Source organism: Misgurnus anguillicaudatus, chromosome 18 (genome assembly GCF_027580225.2).
Source record: "Misgurnus anguillicaudatus chromosome 18, ASM2758022v2, whole genome shotgun sequence".
NCBI lineage: Eukaryota > Metazoa > Chordata > Actinopteri > Cypriniformes > Cobitidae > Misgurnus > Misgurnus anguillicaudatus.
This window is the reverse complement of record NC_073354.2, coordinates 4,066,886-4,086,356: the sequence shown is the minus strand read 5'-3', so window position 1 is coordinate 4,086,356 and position 19,471 is coordinate 4,066,886. Positions and strand designations below refer to the sequence as shown.

Genomic DNA, 19,471 nt, shown 5'->3' with positions numbered 1-19,471 from the left:
AGGAACTTCACAATGACAACTCAATGTTACCTGATGGAAAGTGCTCGTTGATTGGCCAGTTGTCCACCTGTAAGGTGGCATTCCCACCATTCCTTGTAAAACGCACCACATGATATTTCCCATCGTTGATGTCTGTCGTCATCTCTTTGATGCTGATGTCCACGGTGCCGATATTGAACGTTACGCACACCTTTCCTTCTTCCTGAAATAGAAACAACATAAACAATTCCGTCAGTTGATTTGCACAGATTAAACCCGGTGAGCGAGGACAAACGTGCTAGCCTAAAGAACAGTGAAAGATTTCCGTGTTAAACCGCTCCACTTTTAGAAACCTCCGCAAAGATGCTGCCAACCGAGATGCAAATGTATTTGGATGCCAAGTTTGCTGCATTTTTAAATCCCGTTGATACGAAAGAGCTGCCAACAGAAATGTGGGACACGAGCGTTACGATGACTAACACGTTTCGCACCGGCCCACGGCAAATAGACAGACAGATGCTCCCCCACCTTCCACATATGTATCCCATATTGTTCCTGTAGGGAGACTCTACTTCATTCCCTCATAGACATCGATGACTTAAAACTTGCCTTTATGTCCTCACAAAATTATGTTGACCCTGGGACCATTTATTTTTATTTGTAGAAGTTTAAGCTTACAACCAGGATTAGCCACTTCTAGATTGTTTTTGACTTATCATTTCCTTCTGATTTTAGGGTTCAGTTATGGTAGGGTTGGGGTAGGTTTAGGTTTTATTTACAAAAATATTGTCCTTGGGTCAACACAATATGTTGGCCTGAGGACATTTCTAAATTGGCAAATCAAGTCGAGCCGCTATCCACAAACCCCATTTCATTTTCAAAGTTCATGCTCACATAGTCATCATGAATTGGTTTCAAGACATGCCAGACTGGATGGAGTACATTTCTTTTCTCATGTCATTTGTTTTAATCCCCATCGGGACTCTTGAAGGTGTAATTACTTGTCCTCGAGGCATGGCACTGAGGAAGCCATTTTTCAAACAAAAGGAAAGGTAAATAAACACGTGGATGTTTTGTCTTGAACTGTGTGATGAATTAATCTGACACTGCTCACACTTTCACCGTTTCTCAGCATTCTGTGAAGGCTCTCCATAGACTCCCAGCATGCTTCACATTCAATGAACGTAACCCAAAACCTGCTGATGAGCGCTCAACAATTAAAGTGGAGATGTATGATGATTTTAATGAGCAGTGTATTATAAATGCTAAAGGGGTAGTTCACCCAAAAATCATCATTTACTCCTGAGCCACATTTACTTCCATAATATTCTTTTTCCAACTATGGAAGTAAATGGGGCTCATGATCGGTTGGGTTACAAACACTCTTAAAAATATCTTCCTTCACGTTTACCAGAACAAAGACATTTATGCAGATCTGTAACAACATGAGAGTGAGAAAATTATGACAGAATTTTTGTTTTTGGGTGAACTATCCCTTAAATTTGGCATGGGTGGGCCAAAAGCTAAACAAATATTGTTTCTTTTTGGAGGCACAAGCAAAAATCCTCAAGTGTGGATCTACATGTCAAAAGTTGAGGGTTAGTCACTTATTATTTTTGTTATTAATATTTTTTCCACATTTTAGAATGATACTAACTATGGGAATTATGTAAAAAAAAATCCCAAATAAATTAAAACTAAGATACATTTTGACATATTTTAAGTAGCCAGCTTTGTACTCTGGGCAATTTATCAACCAATTTCTATAGGACACCTTTTAAACAGTTCCCATCTATTCTGGGCTCTTATTGGCTACATTTCTTTATTATTTAATGTAAGTCAACAATTTAAGAAAACATGTAACAATTGTTACTATATCAATGCTTTTTAAATATTGAACTTTTATTCAATATATAATCTTTGAGCTGTGCGAGCTCATTGGCTGGCAGATCGTCAGCCTGCATCTCTAGAGTTTCATCATTGAGCTAGGTCATTTAATGGCATTAAGCATGTTAAGCCTAACCTACTACTTGAAATGTGCCCATCAGCAATAAACAAATCCTACTATTATAAAGAAATATCTCATGAATATTTAAGTAAAGACTTGACTGGACACTCCCAGAAGGTTACTAAACAACATCTGCCGGATCCAATTAGCATTCCTGTGCTACACCCTCATTTCACAATAGGGCATCCATACAAGACATGTTTCACATTAAAAAAAAACACATGACAGGTATCAAGTTTAAGTTTAACGAAGTTTAACTTGCCGATCGAGATGCATTAGAGAGGTTTTAATCGAAGTCACAATGTCCAACGTGATCTCACGAGAATAAGTGTATTTTAACATAAAGTGTGGTTGTTCCACATGAACATTTACTTATGTTTTTATAAACACTGACACGTATAATATCGACGTGCTGACAAGACTAATACATGAATTATTTACATATAATTAACATATTAGTCCTGATGACAGTTTACTCATTTACCTAATGAAATGTTCATGACTTTCACAGAATTACATGTTAAATAAGACTACACTTTAAAACTTTAAAATTAATAACATGTCTGTGATCATTTAACCATTTTGTAATATTTAGTTAATTTCCCATGACACACAAAAGGTGTTTTCTCATATGCAATTATAATTACACCAAAACACAACACAACATGAATTCACAAAACATGTTAATTTTATTTCTTCACTGTAATTCACATCTTAAAACTTCATTCGATTGTGAGGAACAAAATTCAGCCCTTTATCTTGATCCCAGATCTCATAAGCGACTATAAACATCAAAAATCTCACGTTCGTTATGAATTCAGATATTGCTCCTCAAGAAGCGTTACGACACATTGCTTTACGGCAGTGATATTAAACACTCATTGGGTCTCATTCACTAATAATTGCGTAAATTTTTTTGTATTTATACGCAAACTTCTCACGAAAACTTTCCGGCTAATTCACAACACGTGTGTACGCACATGAGTTTGTTCTTATAGTTGTTCTTACCTTAGTGAATTTGGAGTGTTCTACATGAGAGGCCGCGTGCACAAGGTTGGTAATTTGTATAAAACACGCACAAATCAGCTCCATATAAGGGCTTCCCGCTGCGCACGCTGGTCCACTGATAATTTTAGCGCAGTTTGTCATAGAAGCAAAAGAGCTCGAAAAGAAATCCATGATCATAATTATTATCAGTAAAGTTCTGTTTTGCTTTGCATTTTTTATTTGGAAGGTTTTGCTCTCGCTGGAGGAAGCCAGTGCTGTCCACTGACCGGAGTAACGTTAAATATGTATTGCATGCGTTAACCAATATGCAATTTAATTAATATGACTGAGACGCACATCTGTATCTAAGATGAAACAGACAGGAGATCAAGTGATTGACATCCATTACGGTCTTCTCATTACATTTACATGAGGTTTGCATTAGGCATTAAAGGAATATTCCATTTTCTTCAAAGAAAAATCCAGATAATTTACTCACCACCATGTCATTCAAAATGTTGGTGTCTTTCTTTGTTCAGAGGAGAGGAAATTGTCTTTTTTGAGGGGAACATTGCAGGATTTTTCTCATTTTAATGGACTTTAATAGACACCAACAATTAACACTTAACACTTAACAGTTTTTTTGAACGGAGTTTCAAAGGACTATAAACAATCTCAAACGAGGCATAAGGGTCTTGTCTGGCGAAGCGATTGTCATTTTTGACAAGGGAAATAGAGAATATATACTTTTAAACCACAACTTTTCGTCTGGGTCCGGTCCAGCGCGACCTAACGTAAATGCGTAGTGACGTAGGGAGGTCACGTGTTACATATATAAAACGCACATTTGCGGACCATTGTAAACAATAAACTGACACAAAGACATTAATTAGTATCAGTTGACATACAACAACGTCAGAACGGTCCTCTTCAACACATTTGTAAACACTGGGGCGGAGTTTCGCGTTCATCTTCTGTGACCTCTTGACGTCATGACGTATTGCGTGGGGTCACCTGGCGCATCACGACCAGATCTAGATGAGAAGTTGTGCTGTAAAAGTGTATATTTGTTATTTTTCTTGTCAAAAATGACAATCGTTTTGCTAGATAAGACCCTTATGCCTCGTTTGGGATTGTTTATAGTCCTTTGAAACTCCGTTGAAAAAAACTGTTAAGTGTTGAGTTAAGTATTAAATGTTGGGCTCTATTAAAGTCCATCAAAATGAGAAAAATCCTGCAATGCCCCCCCCAAAAAACACAACCTCTTCTCGACTGAACAAAGAAAGACATCAACACCTTGGATGACACGGTGGTGAGCAAATTATCTGGATTTTTCTTTTAAGAAAATTGACTAATCCTTTAAGCAGATACTTTCATATAGAGATTTAAAAAGTGAGGAAGGAAAGCTTGAAGATTTGTCATTACGTGCATCTTCTTAAATAAGTAGGCTATAATAATGTATATAATAATAATAAAAAAGATAATGTTTAATAATATATTATACAGAAAACATTATAATATAAAATATAATCATGTAAATTATATATATCAACATTATTATAAAAATGATAGCCTAGTATTTGATTATAGCGTACGTCATTATTGTGTACGAGTGGTTTACGGTTTTCTTGAATTGTTGCATACATTTAGAAGACATTTTGACACGAAAGTTTTTGTTGGATCATGATTTGTTAGTGTAAAGATCCATTTGCACATCTCACACACAAATTTTTGGTATGTATGCTTAGTGAATGAGATCCATTGGCTCTTGTGTGCTATGTCACAGATTTGCAACATTGTCGTCTTTTAGACAACGAACGTTCACGCTTTGACAGACAAAAGCTTGATTAAAGTTCTCGTAGATTAATAATTTTAATACTTCTCTTCATTTACTCCAGAAAGGACCGTGGTTGCAGCACATCATCATTTTAACTATTTTTGGTACTGCTTGGTAATTTCGCAATAAATAAGTTATTGTGCTTACACTGTCTGTTATGCTTTTGATTTCTAACTGTAAATGATTTTATCATGTAGAGTGTATTAGTGGCTTAAATATCTTTTAACTCATTTCCCGTCATGGACGAGTTATCTCGTCACCTTAAAGAAAACATTTGCCTAAAAAATTATTTCATTATTCAATTATTTTAGATTTTGCTAAAAAATTATGTAGAAAAAATAAAGATAGGATAAACAGTTGTGTATTGTTTGCTTAAAAGCAGAAAGTCTGTTCTTTCATTTGATATATTTGTATGTTTATATTTTTTTAAAAGAAATTTTTCCTGGAATGCATTTTGTGAAACTTTTGTGAAAATCACAAAAAATGCGGGCAACTTTTCAAAAACAGGCTGGTGGGCAATGAGTTTAATGCTATATTGTTACAAACATTTTTACACATCTATCCATTTTTGTCCACTTCATTGCATAATATAAAAAGTGTTTGGGTTTAGGGTACGGTTTGGGGTAGGGTTAAGGTGGAAACATGGCATGAAAGATTTGTAAATGTTCATCTACATTGTACGCTTCAGCATCTATTTAAACGTACAAAAAAAGTTACGTATTAATACTACATAATATTAACAGCGCGACCAGGCTGCAATGTCAGATGTCCTGGTGTCAGTCAACTGCACCCAAATCACCCAAATAATTTATGCGCAGTAAGTTTCATTTGCAGATGCACTGTATGGCCCTGACACAGCAACTTTAAATTACAACAGCTCTGGGCCAGGCAAAGCCTAAGATGTGCTAACTCGCATGCAGTAATAGCTGAGGAGGCAGCACCGTCTGATCATTAGATATCCAAGTTCAGACAGTTCCCATTGTGAAGCCTCAAACGATAACAAATGGGAGTGAGTCAGGAAGTTTCACTAGAGACTTTTCCTGAAGAATCTCACGTCTTTCTTTCTCTTTCTACCTCTTCAATTTTAGCAACACACTCCTCCCCACTTGCATTGCCAGGCCGTGTGATTGACATTTCCAATTACACCGCACTGGCCCAAAGCCCTTCATTGTCTTTTCAGAGCACTGGAATGCAAAGATAAATTGTAATAAAACAATTTCTGCCGATAATAACGACTGTCCATTGTTACACGTTATTACGGTCAATCCCCTTTCACGTATTTAAGCTCTTACAGCAATCGGCACACAAAAACGCACTTTTTTATTAAAAAGGGAACGACAGACAAGATTGATGTTTGTTGAACGATTCACTTTCTGTGATATAAAACCTGATGCAGAGTTTCCCAGATGGCGACAAACATTTACAAGGTTATTGCTGAATTTCGCCGCGACTGAGAGCATAATGTCTGCCGTTGCTCCGCCGTGGGTGGTACCGGGGTAACCAAGAGTGATAAAAGTAATTTGAGTTGCAGCAGGGGCCTGTGCTGATGCAGAAGGGCTCTATCTCTCCCACATGTAATGTTCACTGACACCAGTAATAAGCTACACAATCCAATTCCGTCCCTCCGATCAATGGCTCCAACACAAAGTCAGCCCCAGGCATCAAATCTCTACCAGAAAGCCTCGATCTCTGCGGCGGCCTGCAGACAGCAGCGTGGTGCCTTGATCTTTTGCCTGAAATATATGCAATAACCATCACCCTGGTAAACACCAAGACCAACAATAGTTGCGCACCCTTCAGTGCCGGTTTGGATCGTTTGGTCCGAACCCCATTTAATTTGTCGCTCCCCTGCAGTTCTTTCTTCACATTTAATGATTTGGATACAAACCAATCATTTGCGTCATCAACATGAGCGCTCGTGCCATCTGTTTACACTGTAGCTACGAAATGACCTCAGCTTTTTTGTCTGGTTTTACTACCAAACATCAGATGGACAGAATAGGAACCACTCCGGTTCATCACGATTCACATTGAGCAGGGAAGCTGCTCGCCCAAGGCAATGCGAGTGATATTGAGTCAACATTGTTTTAAGCAAAAAGTTCACTAATAGAAGTAATGTTGAATTGCTGAATGCACACCAATAACGGGTCGTAATGGGTTCATTTGCACATAGAAATTAGCATGCACATCAACAAACCAAACTTGAATCTGCACCAAAAGTCCCTTCTATAATCATTTCTGCATATGTGCTTTTAAATAAAATGGATTACTAGATCCATCTCAGCTAAAATCTGCAGCTCCAAGCATCCTTTTAATTTATTTAGCATTCATATTTTTAATATGGCTAAAAGTCCAGATCTTCCCAGGGGCAAGTAAAAATCCTTACCACGCGACCCCTGACCATGACATCAACTATTAAATGTACAACTGATCCTCGCGTATAGATTTACATAGGCCATCTACGTGACCTAGGAGGTAAATTTAGCATGAGGTTAGAGCTCATCAAAACTGTATCGCCGAACATGCGGGAGATGAATCGATTGGACGAGATTGATGGCTTCCCGTTTGAATCGAGGCCAAAGCACTGAGGGCCTCTTCCACCAGTCAGCCGTGAAACGCTAGAGTGATTTGGTGATATTTGGAGGGTGGCAGGGAACATTTGTAGCGTTTGGAAGTCTGCAGGGCTCTCATCGTTAGGAAAAGTGATGGCCCTGTCAGGACCCTCCTGCTAACTTAATTCCGACATTAATATCACAGCGTGAATGGAATGGGAAACACGCCTGAAAATTTAAAGTAGGGACACGCTTGCGAAATCGCAGATAATGAGTATAAATGCGTCTCGCTGCAGAGGCACCACGTAGCGCAGACGCAAGTGTACATTAGAGGGCAGCATCACTCACTTTCAGACTTCTCACGAATATTAAAAACATATTTACCCTGTTGCTGTTTTAAACACATATGCTTTATGTTTTCTGTGGAGCACATTAAGAGATATTTCTAAAGAAAACTTTTGCAACTCTTGGCATACGCAGCAGTTCACAGTGACCACTGCTGCCAACCTACAAAAAAGGAAAAGGCTGTGATATGGATTACATTTTCTCATTCTCCGAAGTTTACTTTACATCTACCCTGCATTATCACCAAAAATACATAAACAGAACACACGGTCAAGCAAAAACCAATGCCAAGTGATGTCAACGCAAAATTTATTTTGCACCTGGGTAAGATGTAAGATTCAGTACAGTGCGAACATTATTAATCAAATTAAAAATACACAAAAATATCTAATAATAAGTTTCTTACTAGATTTCATTTTTTTCCTATTTGGAGCTCGAGAGATGCTTCAATGAACTGTAATTGTATGGTATGCATGTAAGCAGGGGCGTATTTTCCGGAGCAAGAATCAATAATCAAAACTAATCATTATACAACGAGTAAAGAAAACATATAAACAACTGACAATTCAACCCCCAATGTTTGAACCGAATCTACGTGTAAGAAATGGGTAATGATCCGAGTATTTACTAATTGGTTCACGAAAAACAATAATAACATACAGGTTTGAAATGACATTGATGGAAGTGTGCCCTGGAAAACAATGAATGAAACAATGAATCTTTTTTGCAAATGGCAAAAAATCCATCACAACACACCTGCTATTATATGTGTGTTAATAAACATGTAAGATTAGACCTTATTTTGATAGTCCAGTTTCCTTGTCTAAAAATAAAATCTGTAATCACTGCGCTGTCTCAGGTCATATCTGCATGCTTCCCACATCTTATTTAACTTCAAATTCAAGGACCTTTAAGGACTTTTCAGGTCCAATACCCTCAAATTCAAGGACTAAATGTGGGGACACATTTCAAGTGAAAGCAAAGTTACATCGTGATACCTTTTAAGATACATTGTTACAGTTCCCATTCGAGGGAACTCGCGCTGCGTCACTGTGGTGACACTTTGGGGACACCTCCAGGGTCTGAATGTGTATATCAAATTCAACCAATAATGAGGCTTAACGACAAAGACAGGGTGACGCAGGAGCCAGGAAGTATATCGCTATCTAAAATACTGCCAAAGACTGCGTTACAGGGATGCAGGAAGTATGCCAAGGGAGACGCAGCGTCTCGTTCCCTTATCAGGGAACAACAGTCACATACGTAACCCGAGACGTTTTCATTTGTCAAACACAACTATGATAAAAAGGCATTTTGGTATGAATCAACATTCGCATACAGAAGATATAAGCATTTAAAGTGTTTAGCATGTGTGCTTAAAAAGTCTAGAATTTTTATGATATTATCCTACACTAAACAGGAAATAATATGGATTTTTTTCCAGAAAACTAAAATAGATTCAAGCACTTTCAGTGACCTGTATCTATGTATGTATATTTTCAAAAACTTCCCAGGGCCTTAAATTTCCCCCAAATTCACAAACTTTCAAGGATTTCAAGGACCCGTAGGAACCCTGTATCTGGGTACACACAAAATGACATCATGGTTTCACAAAATATATAGACTGGCTGTTCACCCGAAACAGCAAGGGTATCATTTTTAGATTGATCTACTCTGGGACCTTTACTTCCGGTTTATGTTTGTTTAATGGTCTGACTAGTTGCTAAACTGAACTCTGGAACAAATACCTCATCGAAAATAACAAATGTTTTGGTTTTCTAAAGACGAGGGGAGACGGCGATCATGGATCACCACTATGTGAAGGGAGGTTTGGCAGTCGATCTGTAGTTAACATTATATACATTCATTTTACACAGTAACATTAGCTCAATGTAGTTTTTTTAAACGCTTTAGCTATTATTTGAACTAAGGTAATTTACTTGTTATTTATTTTGCTTGTTATCAGAAATAAAACTACTCTAAAAGAACTTTGTTGTTTCTTTGTGGAAGTTTGCCGGAAGATAGGTTTCTTCCATTAAAGCCGTTTGTTTATGTTGTTACTGCTGAAAACATCTATACAGCTAAATGCATCTCCATATTGACGAGTTGTAATACTCCAATGACTGATAGCTGACAAGAAGTTGCCAAGTTACTTATAGTTGGTAAAATGTCTAAAGTGGACTATCAAAATAAAGAATTACGACTTTACAGTAATAATATGGCTGCTTTGCTAAATATTTTTTAATTATGCCAAATTATACACATCCTCAAACTTCCTGAGACTGTCTGTGCAATCCTCTGCCTATTAATTTCAGGAGCGCTGTAAGGCACATTCTTATTAACACATTCTGCTAAGTAGAGAAAATGCCAATACATATTCATTCATAGTCGTCTCTTCATTAACTCAATCCCAAAACGAGTGGAAAAACAGGACAGAAATATTCATACAAGTTTACTTATTCCCTGATCCTAAGAGAGACATGATGAAAGTTGTGTTTTATGCTTGAAAATTAATTACATGATGTGTTAATGTGCATGGAAAACAGTGGTAAACTCTTCGGATTCGGAAGCCCTTTTGAGCCATTTCATTCTCATTTGTCATCAAGAGAACACCAATAAAAAGGTGTTATAAAAAAAGAATTTTATATAATTACATTTATTAGCCAATAAAATTGCTTACTTTGTATCTGGTGGGTGTGACCATTTACTGTAAGTACAGCTCAATACAGGTTCCCAAAAGATTCTTTGTCTGGCTTTATGGTTCCATAAAGAACATTGTAGTAGTTGTAGTTGAAAAAATCTACAGAATATAAGATGGTAAAGACCGAAATGGTTCTGACTGAAAGAATCTTTGGAGATACAAAAAAAGGCTCTTTTATGCCAGGGTTCTAGGAGATAAAAATGGTTGGAAGGCTTAACAAAATCATTGTCAAAGATTGCTATGACAATAACCCCATCTTTAAAGCTGTGGATTCGGTTAAGGAGCCGCAATGCGCTCACACAAAATTCAGTTTTCTCCTGTCTTGACCGGACACATACACAAAATCTTAGCAAGTATTCTTGTAAAAAACTAACAATTGAAGTGGACATACTCTCAATCTCATTTCGGTTTTTGTTTTTATTAAAATGCATGAAGAAAAAAAGAGAGCACAGGCAGCGCTTAGTTTGGAGACAGATGTGTGCGTGTGGGGCTTTTCAGCTGGTACTCCTCTCTCACAAATAACTCTTTCCCGCCATTGAAGAGTTATCTCGTCAATTAAGAGAAACCGCTACCCGGACAATGACGTGTCTGTATTTCCACTATTGTGCACTATAGGTCCCACCTTAAAAACCAGTAAAAACTGAGTATGTTTTGATCATCGTTCTGAATCTGATCTCTAACAAAAGTCCGTTACAAAAATGCTATTATTTCAGCTTTTTGCTCAAAATTTGTTCTTTTTGAAGAAACCTACTCATATATGAGAGGTGATAAAAGAGAACAAATGAAGATAGGATACAATTTTGTTTAAAAAAGCAGAGGGTCTGTTCCTTCATTTGATATATTGTATGTTTAAATATTCAATTTTGAAAGGCATTAAACTTTTGTGAAAATCATAAAAAATGCTGCCGCTGGTAAATTATTTTAAAAAATGCTGGCGGGGAAAGAGTTATCATCATATTAAATGTTCAAATGATGCTTTGGCCGGACAAAAATTTGTTTTGAACCCCCTAAAAAATGAAATGCTGGAAAAATCCAGCTGTGATGCTGTTACGGTTACTGTAGCACAGGGTAATTCAAATATTATTGTCAAGAATATGACAAAGCATAGCCCCAAAATTAGAGGTATGGATTTAGTTTAGTTATATACTCACAAGCTATTGTGCACAAACACGCACGCAAACACACACACACGCACGCACGCGCCCGAGCATACAGGGAGTCGCATTTCCGGCAACGTGCGCATACAAAATTGAGTTCTTTCTCATCTTGCCCGGACACAAAGCGATTTCAGCAAGTTTTCTTGTAAAAACAATTATTTATATCTTAAAGTGAAATGAATCATTTGAGAAAGAAATTAGATTTTTGACGTGGCTCAGTGCAGAACTTGCTATTGAAGTGACAGTACTGTCACTGTGAACCTGCTGTCTCTGTCATTAATGATAATCAAATAACAGAAGACAAAGAGAAAATCACTTTTGTAACCTTAAAAATATTCATTAAATTAAACAAGGAATACATTATTCTTATTTCATTAATGACTTGTTTTATAATGTTTGAGGCTAGACATTTTATGTGTTGCCTACATATACTTAGAAAGAATGCACTTTAAGTATTAAATGGAAAGCAAAGTTTTATATACACCACCCATATTTTTTCTGCTCAGATGTGTGACGGACAAAAACATAATATGATCCAAACAGTGAGTTTTGTGACCCATTGAAGTAGATCCAGTGTGGAGATGAGCAGGAACAGCTGTCTTGCAAAGAAATCCAGATTTTTTGTTTGTTAAAAAAACACCAGCATTAGAAAGCAATAGCAGAGGAAACATTGTGGTCATTGGCCATTCGCTTTTTGTTGTGTTTAAAATTTGGCCCCTGCTCTATGGCGTAACCGCAAAGAATGTTTATTAAGTTTCAATATTTGATCACCTGATGTTTAATAGAATGTACTGAGCATTTTATTGGTGAAGTATTTAACACAGATGTTTAGGTATTGATGTAATGTATGGTGTCTATTTTACTCATGCACAGGCTACCACTGTGAAACAGAAAGGCGGATGAAAACTGAATGTGGACTTAACCACTATTGTGAAGGGTAACGGGTTTGACTCGCTCTTCCCTCAAAGTCAAACAGCCAAGCTTCACTTTGATCTTCTTTCTACTCTGGGACCGAGTTATTAAATATTTACCTCGCATTGCCTGTTGTTCGTATTGCATGCAAACGGAGAAAAACTCTTGCAAACGATTATTATTTTTAGCACATTGCAAACCTAACTAGAGTAGGACTTCAATCTTTTTCTTATTTATTTGTTATTAACTGCAAAGATGATATAAACGAGTGTTGTAAATAGATGACATAATTAATATCATAATTTAAATATGCAAGCCTACAGTTGAACATTGTTTTCATTTGCATTATTTTCCAATTGCATTAACCCAATGTTGGGTAAAAAAGGGTTTGCCTTAGCTGATGGGTTAAATTAACACAGAATTTTTTTATATGTGGCTCAACAATGAATTACACCAACCCAGCATAGGTTTAAACTACAACCCAGTGTGTTGGGTTGGGTTCAGCACTTGTTTGACCCAAAGCTATGTTGAAAACAACCCAGCATTTTTTAGAGTGTACCTCGACATCATAACAATTTGAGTTTTAAGTCGAATAGGAAAAAGTTTTAGATTTGTATTATTTGCCTAGCCCCTCTTGATGAAAGCATACATTTGAGCTGGCATGGGATTTAGAAACTCGTGCAAATCCTAATGATCCATTTTATCTCAGCGGGATCTGTGGATGTTCCACACAGAGCATCTTGTTTGCCTCGAGAAAAGAAAATCTGATCATTTTTATATTGAGCAAATAAACACATGCGACCCCATACTCACTCAGGTGATTTTTCATAGTAAAACTTAAATATACAGAGAAATTCAAATGTGCACTTATTTTAAATTCCTCATCAGATATGAATGTCTGTTCTGTGCATATGTATGTACAAAGAGAAATAGAAATGTGAGCGAGGGAATGTTACGATCTCTGAAGGAGTTACAGTATAATAGTAATAAGTAGCTTATTCAAATATTCATATTGTGTGTGTAGCTGTCAAAATTGAGACAGGAGTGCAAAAACAAGGTGATTTATTATTTTTTTAAGTGAAAGTTTGTGGTGCCAAGTAATAAAGTGAATGAAAATATTTACCAAAACAGATAATAACTAATCCACACTATCTAACTAAACACAAACCTTTTTGTAAGTTCCTTTAATACCTCAGAAGTAGAGCATTGGGTAAACTTTGCAAAGGTCATGGGTTTGCATGGTAATTTACACATTATGTTTCACATATCGTACATTATTGTTGTTCCTCTATGCCCTGCCTATCTGAAACGTAGCGAATTTTAGTTCTCGAAAGCACTGTGTGCTCTGATTGGCCAGCTATCCAGTGGGTTGGCAAATACCTCAAGCATGTGACGGAAATCTTACGCCCCCTACCATATTTGTAATATTAGCTCCCAAAGCACAGCATCTCCACAATATGGCGGCGGCGGCAACAATACCACAACGATAATAAAAGTTACGCCAACTTTATTTGTGGCATTTGGGCTGTGTTATGCAAATCTTTCCACACAGTGATGTAGATACGTGGGGCGTGTTTAAATGAGCCATTTTATGAAGCCTTCACTTTTAGAAAGAATATCTCTTTGGGATCTTTTCGACTTTGTTAATCTTCTATATGCACAAACAGCTTTAACACTCCAAAGGGAAACATGAAATCGCATCATATGACCACTTTAAAACATCAAGCTTCTTAGAACAATACCTTAGTTCGATGGCGTCGAACGTCACAAATGGCATCCCAAACTGAGTGCCCCACATTAACAAAGCAAGCAGGTTGTGTAATTCTAGAAGGGTCACACACCAGCCATTGTGATGCTAACCGATAGCTTTCCCCAGATATGACACAGCACCTTGAAAGCAATCACCTGTTCACACGAATCCCAGTGATAAGATATATTGAATTCTGTATTATAGTTCCACTGCAGTCCAACTAACTCACTGATGCCCTTTGAGTTCACTTGAGACATTTCAATTACCCTCTCAAAGAAATCAAGCCATGTATACAGCGATGATTTATGAGCTGCCCGTAACACATTAAAGTCTTGAGAACAGACTAAATGCTTGGACTTCACTTTGAGAACAGAACCACAGAAACGGAGCAGTAATGACCTCCAGCTGAGGTTTCACTTGACACGGTCCCTGTCTCGCTCAATATAAATCAATCAATGTCATGTCAACAACCAGCTCACTGACAGTTTTGAAGGCATTCTGTACCATAATAAAAATTAAATAAGTTTAATATGGCAAGATTTGCTCGTTTGGAAGTCGCTCATTTGAAATATTCAGATGCAAAATGCTCTAAGTGCATCTGACATGTTTTCTTCTAAATGAGCATTTACTTTTATCAGGCTCTTGGTTAGTTTCAGTAATTTTACTTTAAATGGAAATAAAAAAAGTTAGTAATTGTCAGTAATTAAAATGTTCACAAATGTCACATAAGTAATTTCATTGCTATCTAACTTGGACTGTCTTTCGCTGCAAGACCCTTTAACTCTTTCGCTGCCAGCGTTTTTTTTTTTAAGTTGCCAGCCAGCGCCAGCGTTTTTCATGATTTTCATAAAAATTTAATGCCTTCCAGAAAATGTTTAAATATACAAACATCCAATATACCATATGAAAGAACAGACTCTCTGCTTTCAAACAAAAAAAACCGTTTCATCCTACCTTCAGTAGTTCTTTTGTAATCCGCTTTTGAATATGGGTAGGTTTCTGCAAAAACACCACATTTTGAGGAAAAAGCAGAGATAATTCCATTTTTGTGACGGACTTTTCATAGAGATCCCATTCAGAGCGATCTTTAAAACAGACACAGACATGAAGGCCGCTTGCCATATGGCAATACTTCCGGGTTTAAAAAGTTGCAGAAGGGCGGTATAATAGCGGTATTGCGGAAAGACGGAAATACTCGTCATTGGCAGGGAACCGTTTTCTCTTGATTGACGAGATATCTCGTCAATGGCAGCGAAAGAGTTAAGGACATGCAAGCTTTTTGGCAAAAACCTCTAAGATTTACTAACAGCTTGCGCCAGAACAAACCATCATTTTGGCGGTATATAACGATGTTAGGATTTACTAAAAACGCACAGTGGATCAATAGCGTTGAAAAAGTGTGGTCTAGTTATTTTTGCGACTAACCTTATTGCATATGCATTTCTAGAAATGTCCGTTTCAGACAAAATTATTTTAGTAGGAGATTATTAAATGATTCACACAACGTGATTTACTAATGTTTGCGAGTGTGTTATGACTGGTATTTGTGCCATTATGTAACACTGAAAAAATGTCTTAAATCATTTTGAGCTTCACTACTTTTTCCACATGTTTATTTGATTTAATTTGCCAATCCCAGCCTGTCTCTTACCAGTCACTCTTTAACTGTCCTTTCCAAATAATGGTAAAAGGGTCAAAATTTAATTAAACCTCTTTCAACTTAAAAAAAAGGGATTGGGCGATAAATGGATTCTGCCATCAATCTGGTATTTCTGAATTGCTTGAGACTTGGAAAGTAAAAATATTATATGAAAGTATGCTACATGCTGAGAGCATTTGGTTAAAGTGATAGTTCACCCAAAATAATAAATTGTGTCATTGTTTATTCACCTTCATGTTGGACTTAACCTGTTTGAGTTTCTTTTTCTGTTATTTTAATAAATGATGGTAAGCACAAAGTTGACTATGCTTATTGACTTCCATAATAATTGTTTATCCTACTGTCAATGGGTACCGTCAACTGTGTATCAATAACAAATGACCTTTTTTCTATTCAACAGATTAAGAAACGCATACAGGTTAAGAACAACGTGATGATAAATAAACAATGACACAATTTTCATATTTGGGTAAACTATCCCTTTAATATCATTCAGATTTTTGACAGCATTTAGTGGCTTTTGCATCTGAACTTTTAAAGACGTGTCTACTAAACAAAGAAACAAAAAATGTAAATGTAGTTCGAAATTTTTATATAGGCTGACGCTGGGTGTAATTTTTGGAAAGGGGGTTTGCTGAAGGAATTGCTTTCGGATTAGACATCTAGTGGATGAGACATAAACAGGCTAGAGGAAACATTATGTACAAATGTCTATGTAACAAGTTTATTTGTGGTTTGAAAGCTTCAACAAGGTTGGACAACATATACAGAAACAACATAGAACAAATATGAAGAAATAAATAAGCTAAATGATATATTATCATCATATATATCATTTTGTGCTAGAATTCAAACACCAACCTAATCCGCCCACTTTGTTCATTTTTGAAGTGCAAAAGTCTTTATCTGTAACTTGTGTCTGTATGTTGTCATACCCACACCATTATACAACATATCGCTTGTCGTCCAGTGTGTGGCCGGTCCTTCATCGAAACATCCTTTAACCTGTTAGCCCTCATTCCATTTTCCGAACCCCCCCACAAAAACTGTCATAGCCAAACTAAAATAGATACAGTTTATGAAGTCTTTGCACTAAAAGCATAAGTTTGGTCTCATTTGAAAGCAGACACTTGGAAGTTTATTAAGAGGTGAACATTAGTTACTGTCATAATGATTGTCATAAAGTTGTTATAGAGAGCTTAAATTATACTTTTTTATAAACTCCACCAAACATGTATGAAATATTGTTATGAAAATCTAAATGAAATTGGCCTTGGAGCAATCTAGAAATGCTCTGCAGTTAAAGCCACAGGTCTGACCATGTTCTGTTTTAAATCTGAAGATGATACCTCTAAAACTCTGTATTTAATGAAATGTTTTTTAGACCCATGTCATGTAAATTTATTTAGAGAAAACAGCAAAAATGCGCAGGTTATCAGGTTAAACAAGATCAAATTACTTGAAAAGCTAAATGTTACACTTCTATTCCAAGACTATATCCAGGGTTCCCACACCTTAGTTAAGGACCTTTCAAGGACTTTCCAAGTTCAATACCCTCCAATTCAAGGACTAAATGTGAGGACACATTTCAAGTGAGGGCAAGGTTACATCGTGTTACCTTTTAAGATACATTGTTACAGTTCCCTTTCGAGGGAACTTGTGCTGCGTCACTGTGGTGATACTTTGGGGACGCCTCCAGGGGTAATTGCGGCTGAATGTGTATATCAAATTCAACCAATGGTGAGGCTTAATGACAAAGACAGGGTGACGCGGGAGCCAGAAAGTATATCGCTATCTGAAATATTGCCAAAGACGATTTTACAGGGAATCAGGAAGTATGGCAAGGGAAACGCAGCGTCTCATTCCCTTCTCAGGGAACAACAGTTACATACGTAACCCGAGACGTTTTCATGTGTCAAACACAACTATGCAAAAAAGCGTTTTGGTATTTGGTATTAAATATAAACCTCGCTAAACTTTGTTAGATTTATGCTTTGAAGTGCTCGGCTGGGGTTCATTAAAAAAAGCAAAAGTAAATGTAATATTCACTGGGAAGTACAGAGCTGTGAAAGTCCATTAGGGATTTGGTTAATGAAATTGAAACAGCTTTGTAATCTAATTGGAATCCAAGCTGTAGGTATTTAATTTAAATGTGTTTGCGAATTAAAGCAATTTCAATTTGGACCAGAGTTAAAACTGTGCTACATAAATTAATCACAACCAAATCTATTCTCTGTTTCTTTATTTTCCTAATGTAGGGTAAACAGAGCATTAAAGCATTTTCAAAGCAGACGATTGTAGTTTCATAAACGCATACCGACATGCAGATTCCAGAGACGAAATATGTAAAAACACAGGCTCGCAAGGCTGCATAACCTATGCTGTGTAAAGTTCAGCAAGCCCTGATGATGGACAGCGAGCTTTGAGTTGCCATGGTAACGTGTTTCTAAGTTTTGCCTCTCCTCCTCTGGCAGAAAGCATGAACAATGAGCATCGAACAATTCACCGTCACCTGCTCCTGAAAGTTAAATGAGCAATATGACAGAAGCATTACAGTTAATCTGGGGCTATCCAGGTGGAAAACTTTCAGAAACAACCCGTTACTGATGGGCAATGCGCAAAAGTCACGATGTGGAGAGGCAGTGACAGGCAAAGGACAAACAAGAAAGGGAAGAGATAAAGTGGAAATAACAAGCAGATCTAGACCTCGATCCAGCCACAGCTGCCTGCCTAGACACGCTTTGGTTCCTTTAAATGTCAAGATCAGAACCACACACTAAGGATTGATATATCATCACATTAACACATAGGGCCCTATTTTAACGCAAGTGTCAAGCGCAATGCGCAAGTGACTTTGTGGGCGGATCTTGGGCGCTGTTGCTATTTTCCCGAAAGGAGAAATAACTCTTGCGCCAGGCGCAAATCAATAAGGGGTTGGTCTGAAGTAGGTTCATTATTCATAGGTGTGGTTTGGGCGTAACGTCAAATAAACCAATCAGAACGCTATCCAACATTCCCTTTAAACGCAAGGGCGCAAGTTCCATGTCGGTTGCTATTATTATGACGGATTTACCAGGCGCACGCCAGGAGCGGTTCACAGCCGAGGAGACCCACGTTCTTGTAAGAGCAGTCAAAGACAGAGAAGTTGTTTTGTATGGGGATAGGAGAAACCCGCCCAAATCAGCGTCGGTTAAATAGGCGTGAGAGGAAATAGCCACAATTGTCTAATCAGCTGGCATCCCCATCGTTGCGCCAAGCACTACAATGATGTCAGGAGACGGGGGAATCCCAAGCTTGCCAGCATAAATCGGGCACTCCGTGTAACGGGAGGTGGATCTGCTTCTACACAGGACCTGACGCCAGCAGAGGACATCGCTGCGTCCACCCTCACCGCTGAAAGCCAAGAAACGCAAGCAGTCCAACCCCAAAGTACACTTACAAATCAAGTTCACATACATAAAGGTTTCTTATGAAAACATTTTAATTATTATTTACATAAAATAAACATAATACAGCCACACAACAAACTTATGGAAATATTTTAATCGTTATTTGCATGAGAATTTTTTAACGCAGCCACACA

General features: G+C 37.3%; 1 protein-coding gene across 19 annotated transcripts in view; it reads right to left on the bottom strand.

Moving 5' to 3' along the window:
• The window catches only part of nrxn3b (neurexin 3b), a 407,078-nt gene that overhangs the window by 76,994 nt on the left and 310,613 nt on the right, over nt 1-19,471 (bottom strand). For all 19 annotated transcript variants that reach the window (XR_012358544.1, XR_012358545.1, XM_073855573.1 and 16 more), the window contains one exon: nt 31-202. Coding sequence is in view for 17 of the 19 variants with exons in the window: in XM_073855573.1 (XP_073711674.1) it covers nt 31-202 (172 nt within the window). In the remaining 2 variants the exon portion in view is untranslated. The remainder of the gene's footprint in view (nt 1-30; nt 203-19,471) is intronic.